Source organism: Apostichopus japonicus, chromosome 14 (assembly GCF_037975245.1).
Source record: "Apostichopus japonicus isolate 1M-3 chromosome 14, ASM3797524v1, whole genome shotgun sequence".
In the NCBI taxonomy this organism is placed as follows: domain Eukaryota; kingdom Metazoa; phylum Echinodermata; class Holothuroidea; order Aspidochirotida; family Stichopodidae; genus Apostichopus; species Apostichopus japonicus.
In genome coordinates, this window is record NC_092574.1 from 25,254,546 (window position 1) to 25,262,873 (window position 8,328).

Sequence of the window (8,328 nt, forward strand, 5' to 3'; positions counted from 1 at the left end):
ATTACGTATCTACCAATCTTCCTCTGTAAATATTGATTAACTGTTAATTCAGAAAAGACTCTACATGTATACCTTTTCGTGCTGTAAAGAGCTGTATTGTTTTGAAAATCGCTACAAGAGAACAAGAAATATATGAAAAAGTTCTTTCTCCCATGGGACCCCCATGTATCCAAACCATTGTTCCGCCCATACCGTACGGTCCTCTAAACCTCCAGTCAGTAACAGGGTACCCCCATTGCCCCAAGGACCATCCTATATCACTGTAACAATCGCATGGTCAGAGTCAGTGAACTTGAAAGTGCAGACATATATATCCAGTTTGGTGCTCTTAATGGAATTGTTTCTCGCCAGGAAAGGGCAATGTCAATTATTCGTTATCTTTCGGTAACTCAAAGTGTCATTAAGATAAGAATATGTTTACCCTAATAAGTTGATATTTTTAACAGAAAAATGTTCACCAACAAAATAATATCTTGTCAAATTTGCCATTGTCCGTGAATGTCCGACGAGGTCAGTTAATTGGTCAGTTAAGTGTCCAGCACTGTAGTTTAAGTTTTGCCCAATGACGTCATACATAAATTAGTTGCTTCATCGTAAGTCGTGTCAAAACGTTCAAAATTATTTATCAGAACAACTTTGTGTTAAGACCTAATTATAGACCTAAGTTATGGTCTAAATATGCTTCAGAATGCGCTCAGAAATCGACGACTTTGTGGGCGGCTGATGACGTCAGGCTAAATATCAGTATGACAATGATTGTCATTTCATATTTTTTCCATGAAATGTTCACAGATTTGTAATGTTCAGTTATCATTAAGTTTACGTAAAGAAAAGCAAGTAAAAAAAAAATCAGAATTAAATAAAGGGAAAATAAACAAATCATTTACATAAAATTGTTTACGAGATTAAACAACTTTGACCAATTATTTGTGTGCCGTAACTATAACAGTCAAATAACACAAGTGCAAATAACAGTCGTAGTTCATTGGCGTTACCACTAAATTGTCACACAAAAACAATGAGGATACAATCATAAACGTATGACCTTCCAAGACATGATATCACTGAGACAATAAACATTCTCCGTGATGAAAGCAGTGAAATGATGGAATATTTAAAGTAGCATGATTTCAATTTCTAGCGTATTTGAAGATTAATAATTATGAATAACTACGGAAATCCAATATTAAGTTCCTATAGATACTGTAATACATCCCCTCTGGTTGACAAACATCTTATTTAGCAGGAATCAGTAGCAGATAGAGCTCCCCTGTCTATGTCACAACTTTAATGCCTTCACTACCGAAAGCAGTAATGATGTCTCCGTGTAAGCTCTCGTCCTCTATCGCCAAAATGAAGGCATCCACAACAACAGAAACACTAGAAAGAAAAAATAACCAAATCGTTTAAAGAACAGTACCTCGCAAGTCGTTTAAACTGGGCTTATGTCATTATTTGTGATGAAACTTAATAGTTAAGTCAAATATATTGCATTGTGATGGCTATATTAGCATGGAAATGCGCAATCACCTTTAACCACCATAATATCCTGTTACAGAATAATTATTTAATAGACGTAATTCATGTAATCCCATGTAAACGTTCGTAATATAGAAGACGTACTTTGTTACATGCTCCTTGATATCGTCTAATTCTTTCGTCATAACGTTATCATCCACGACGTCTTGTTTCTTGAATATGTTGGTTAAGACTAGCCCAGGGCAAATCGCAACCACTCGTAAGTCTTTACTGAAGTTGTCTGCACTTGCCTATTCATAGTGAAAATATGGCAAGGTTATGATCAACAAATGAATACTGAATACAGATATATAATATACAAAATGCATAATTCGGTTTTCATTAACTTAAATGTAGGTCGAAGTCACGACACGCAAGCAGAACCAGTAACTGTAAAGTGTTACCGGTATGTGTGCTAGACGGTTTTGCTAGAATTGTCTAGAATATATGCTAGTATACACATGAATAGCAACCAAAAGGGAAAATCTAAACTAAAAATTCTAAAACCATAGGGGATAATTTCAGTCGATGATTCGCTCTTAAAAGTTGTACAAACTGGGACTGAATTAACTAACCATTAAGGAACTAAACATAGAGTACCGGAGTAACGTTCAAAATGTTCTAAGCGTTTTTCAAAGTTATTTTCCTGCTGCTTTTTAAACTGCCAAGTTTATTCCCACGGTTAAGGAGGATTCAATAAAGGAAAGTAAAGGTTCTATCCGACGAAAATGTCGATGAACTTTATGGCTACACATACAGGTCATAACAATGACATCTATAAGTTCTTGTACAGTGTTATTACTCACACTGGCTATAGTTTAGCTTTTAGTTTCAAACACAGACAATTATCATCACCTTATCGGAAACAATCTTAATTCAATAGGAAACCAAATATTTTGTGAGCTGACAAACACAATGAATTAGAAATAAGATAAAAAGAAAATTAAAAATAATTGGTTCCTGACGTTATCCGGAGTACCTTTGATATGAACAATTGAAAGAACATTGGTTACTTAGGCAACCTTATTAGAGGTTTAGAAACAATAGATCAACATTATGTATAACGCGGAACCGAATTATTTTCTAATTTCAAGAACACGTGTTTGTATATCACACACTTTTTTCTCATTGCATAATTGAGCACACATCTTCTCATCTTCTCCCATCACCATTCTGTTATAGAAAACATTTAATTAAACGTTCCTAAATTTAAAAATTGTCGCTCTGGAAATAAAGAACCATAGAAGCGTGGAAAATATAAAATAAAATGATATCGGTCATATTTTCGTCATAACTGCTGACAAACGTCATAATGAAACGTACAAAAACAATCCGTCAATACAAATACGATTTGATTTCTACTATATACAACAACTATTATTTTATTTTTTATTATAACCGAAAGAACTACCTTCTACGCACGACGGTGCAACGTTTGACGACGTTTACATGACTTCTTAGTAATATATAGACGAATAGGTATCCTATCATCATCTTTGTCTTCTAAATCACACAAGACCCAACCGATCTTGGCCTTAAGAGAGGAACAATTGACAAAACATAACCTACCGGCAAAGATTTGGTAAAGGCCACTACGCCATGTTTAGCTGCAAAGTAGCTACTGTTCAGGATGTTTGTATCCTGAACCACCATGCCTGTATACAGAAAAGGAGAAGAAGTAGGAATGGATTATATAGCTTTACATAGAAAATACATTAAATTGGATCACTCATCTTTTGCATCTATGTAATTAACGGGAATCTCTAGTATTTTAGATATGATGGAAGCAGTTGTTATCGGGTATATTACATACCAGTAGGTTGATAGGTAACAATATATAGTATACTCCATCACAACAAATAAACCATAGTCTACAGTCTCATGTTATCTCCATGTCAACGTCCACACCAATATAAAGGTATTAGACCGTAAGCCTCGTCACCAAACGTCACCAAAACGTAAAAACTCGAGTCTACCAAACGTGACCAGCTCTCTGGGTATAGGCCACATGACCGTGGTGTATACGCCACTTGGGGAAATGATAGACCTTTATTGGAATGTGTCATCTTCTTTTTGATTGTAATAAGGCAAAAAGTGGCTAGTCAATACCTATGCCATCCTATCCATGGTTCCTAGTCCTTTGCACTAAGCTGCTTTAAGATTTGATCATACTTGTCTTAGTTGTATAAATTTACTCGATTGACTTCTCTCTCGAATGAAACTTACCGGCGATTGATGATGTGTTTACAATAATGCCTTTCTCTGGTCTTGGTTCTTTCGTCATTAATTCTTCAGCTATTAAACATCCATTAATGACTGCCAACTACAAAATTAAAAGTGTTATCTATGTCAATATGTACATTAAAGAAGACAAAGGTTAGGGTACATAGGTTGTTTGTTTGTTTTGTTTTTATCTCATAGAGAGCAGTTAATGAATATCGGTCAGGAAATGAGAGGGTGGAGGGCAAGTGAAATAGTGGTACGTACAGCACATATTAAGCTTTCAAATTTGATTAAGTTTAATGATAAATTATCTAATGCATTGTCAACAATCGGACTTATTACAGGTTTGCATTAGTTTACCTGACAATATAGAAACAAGCAACATCAAAAACTTCCTCCTCAAATATGAATAGAGTATTTTTGCAAAATCATATTAGGATATCTTGATACTATCTTTATGATAACGTATGGCCGTTTACTGGTTACTTTGGAAGGTGACGCAGGTGCCAATAGCCCGGGGTTATATGAAGGAAAAAGGATGGCGGAGCCGAGGTCTGTCCAGGTAATCGGGGGTTGCCAGTCTACAGTATGGCCCTGGAGATATCATCAACTCATTTGCTCTTAATACGCATTACTTGTAATACTCATCCCCACCCCCGCAACTCGAATAGCCATCTGGCCAAGGAAAACTTCATCATTACCATAGAGGCCGTTTGTGAAAGTAAACTTGATAGGTCGTCATAAATTGGCGTTATCGAAAAACATGGCTAATAATGCAATATTATTTGATTAAAATGTTGATGGAATCGAAATCCCAATATTGAGCAATGTGCATGGTATGTTAGAATTGTGGCCATGCCTTATTAAGGCGGTACGGGCCCGCATCCACAATAAGAGCATGCCAAGTGTTCCTCCGTGTGCCAGATAGAAATCTCAAGGGCCGGATGCAGCCCGCGGGTCCTCTTTAAGAGCACCTGCTGATAGTGTAAGCCACTTCCAAACGTTATATGATGCTGCGGTTACACGGTATACCTACCAAACAAATCTCAATTGTCTTTCGGTTGTCTTTTGCGATTAATCCAGCGTTGTTCACTACAATATCAAGCTGCCCGTGTACATCGAATGCTTCTTGAAATGACTCTGAAAGAGATGGCAGGTTTTATATAATTACACATCGAATGCTTCTTGAAATGACTCTGAAAGAGATGGCAGGTTTTATATAATTACACATCGAATGCTTCTTGAAATGACTCTGAAAGAGATGGCAGGTTTCATATAATTACACATCGAATGCTTCTTGAAATGACTCTGAAAAGTGAAGGAAAGTTTTATATGATTTACATGACGTATAACGTAGACTGTACACAGTTCTTCTACGATCAAACTGTTTAAACACATTGAAATTCGCTATAAGTTGTTAATAAAGCATTGGCAGACTTCTGGAACCATTCTCACGTTTTGATTTCGAAGAAAGTCACGTATAGTTGATATTAAGATCTTGTACGGCATAGAACCTACTTTTCTTCCGTGTGTGTACCATTTCCTAAAGGGACCATGATGACAATATCTAAGCATATATCTCTCTACGATTAAGTATTGTTATTTTAACAAAACTGGTAAAAGTGAAACAAAAAGACGGTGATCGCATCCGCGATCCGAGGGGTTAAAGCTTAACCTTTCCTACCACATGTGCCTAGAATCTTGAGGTTGAACACTACTGACTGATGCAATCAGAATAAATAATATGAACATTTCGCTAAAATACTGAAATAGCTCAAACTGTCCAGTCGTTCATAGTATCGTTGGCCTACTGTCAACTAGGAATTAGAGACAGCGGCCCCCTGCCCCCCCCCCCCCCACCGCATGTTACGGCCCAGTACTTGGCAGCTAACTTAATTACAAAAATGTTTTTTGAACATATATAGATAACTACTAAGCTAAATTTGAGGTATAATGAGTAGCATGATAACAGCAACAACAAGACTAGCAGCAATTAGCACCATGTATGTATATACTGTCTCATTATCTGGTGGCTTAGCAGATAGCCTCAGCGGTGATTGGGCGCTGTTCCCTCGTTTAATTAACGTTAGAAATGAAATCCGTAATTGTTTTCAACCCAGTTACTTAATAATTATACTAATCTTATGTAGCACAATATTTGAGCTCCCTTTATGAGATACAAGAGTTATTATGAGCCCGATAGGCGAAGCGCCTACACGAGCCATTCACTAAACCGGGGGGGGGGGGGCATTTAAAATGGTGACCCACACCCTTCAGAAAGTGGGGAGGGGGCGTGTCCCCCTCTCCCCACATGATCCTGGCCCCTGCTATCGACTGACAGTATTACAGTATTACAGCTTCCCATTAATTGACGTGAGAAAACAAATTATTAAGTATTTGGTAGACTCACCGCGTAGTTTAGCTCCGTTTGACACGTCACAATGAATAAATCGAACTTTGTCACTGCCAAACTTTTCAGAAAATTCTGTCGCCGTTTGTTTTCCCAAGTCCGCGTTTATGTCAAGGATGGCGACAAGCTATACAAGCATACAAAAAGAAAAAAGAAGAAGAATACATCCTGCCACTAAAAGTAAACATTCGTTAGGCTTTTAAAAAAATCTTCGATTCCTAAATTGTTAACTGAAATGAACATATCTAACCCGTCGTCGCAGGATACGGAATGTTTGTATCATTACAGTATAAAATTGGGTATGTAGTTGGCAGGTGTGTTGAATACCCGACACAGGAAAAGAGAAATTAGCGTAACCTGGTTCGATTTTTCATTGATAATATTTGTCTCCTATTCCTCTTTTTCATCGACCTCGAATCAACGTATTGACTTGCTTCAACCCAACCCACCCCCCTTCTCTCTTTCACATGTTTTAATAATGATATTCGTCTATGAAATGAAAAAAAAACTAAAATATCAACAGTACCTTTGTTCCATGCTCGAGAAGACGCTGACAGAGGGCCTTGCCAATTCCCTCTGCTCCACCAGTCACCAATGCTACTTTGTTTAATATCTTCATCTTCGACAGTATAAGTTAGCAACCAAACACACTATATAACTCTTTGTACGACACTTTCTCTAGGCTTACTAACTTCCTAGTTAAATCCAGGCGCATCCGATACCTATTACAAAGTTGAGGTTCCAACAGTCTATGGACAATCCCTTTGCGACATGTGTGTGTAACCTATACGCAATAGAAATAACCTGTTGAAGAATTTTAAATGCGAACGTGTGTTGTGTGAAGTTAAAAGTCACCTTAGTTACGATTGTATAGAGTCGCCTTCTATGCGGTACAGTGAACAACAACAGATAAAGCTCAAGTTCAGAGGGGTTACATCAGGGATTCCCTAACTTAACGATGTCAGAGTTGTCCGCGAACACCAACGTTTCGAGACACGATTGAGTTATACTATACTGTAATACGCATAACAGTGCCTCGTAAAAGGTCAAGTTCATAGTGTCATATTGAACTGATATATCATGTTAAAACAGGCTAGCGACTGCATGTTGTCACTCAACAACAATTCCAAGCATGAATTTATGCTAACTTTGCTTTTTGTCGGTCAAAATGGAGGTCATCTGGAATTTCCAAAATAATAATAATTATTACCCTGGTTAACCTTTTCAGTTACTTTCTCAGCTCTTTATCTTCATGACGTATTGCCATGCGTTCACCAACTTCACCTAAGTCATGCAGCCTGTGTCTGTTTCATAATTCAGTTATTTTTCACATGCACGGTGCGGTACTACTATGGCAACATATGCGTATGGAACGCGAAAGAGTTTGTCGATAGGTTTTTGTACATTAATAAATTATATGATATATCAGATTTTAGTTCAACAAAAAGTACTCTAGTTTTGACTTTCAGAAACATCTCACGAACCCCCTGGGATGGACTCACGCACCCTCTGGGGGTTCATGCCCCCCCCCCAAGTTAGGGAACCGCTGGGATAGATTGAGTTATAGTCTACGCAAACCTTGACAGGGTTATAAAATATATGTCATAAACAGGATAGCAAGTACGATGTACAGCAATACGCTGACGACACAGTTCTGGCTCAGAGCGTTCTATTAATTCTATAGTTTATGTACTCAACGATTTTCGTAAGGTCTCGGGCCTCGTTATAAACTTTGATCAATCCTTACTGTTCCGTGTTGGTGGTTTTACTTCATCTCACCCACCCACATAACAAATTGTTTATTTCAAATTTCACATGGTCCTATACAGTATTTTGGTATCTCTTTCACCAACCATAGTGAGGACTTTTGCATTTAAAGCATCTCCCAAAACTCTCTCGTCTAAAAAACATCCTTAATATGTGGTCTGGCCGTGACCATACACCAATAGGTAACATTGTTATCATTCAGTCTTTTGCCTTATCACAGTTGGTGTATCATTTTACTGTCCTGCTCAACCCTCCTTGTGATTTTATCAAGGAACTGAATAAGATTTTATTCGATTTTATTTGGAGCAAAAAGACGTCATAAAATAAAATATTCTGCCCTTAAGAATGATTTCAATGACGGCGGTCTTCGAATGGTCCATATTGATATTTTTATTAAATCTTTAAACTGT

At 37.3% G+C, this 8,328-nt stretch overlaps 1 protein-coding gene across 1 annotated transcript; it reads right to left on the reverse strand.

The window, feature by feature from the left end:
* Positions 1-73: 73 nt before the first annotated feature.
* LOC139979771 (15-hydroxyprostaglandin dehydrogenase [NAD(+)]-like) lies at positions 74-7,058 on the reverse strand. The gene is made up of 7 exons (XM_071990865.1): positions 6,678-7,058; positions 6,152-6,278; positions 4,778-4,881; positions 3,745-3,841; positions 3,088-3,173; positions 1,624-1,769; positions 74-1,380 (listed from the first exon to the last, which is right to left on the reverse strand). Exons 1-7 carry the CDS (start codon positions 6,768-6,770, stop codon positions 1,275-1,277), a joined length of 759 nt encoding a protein of 252 aa, XP_071846966.1. The 5' UTR covers positions 6,771-7,058; the 3' UTR covers positions 74-1,274.
* Between the last annotated feature and the right edge of the window lie 1,270 nt (positions 7,059-8,328).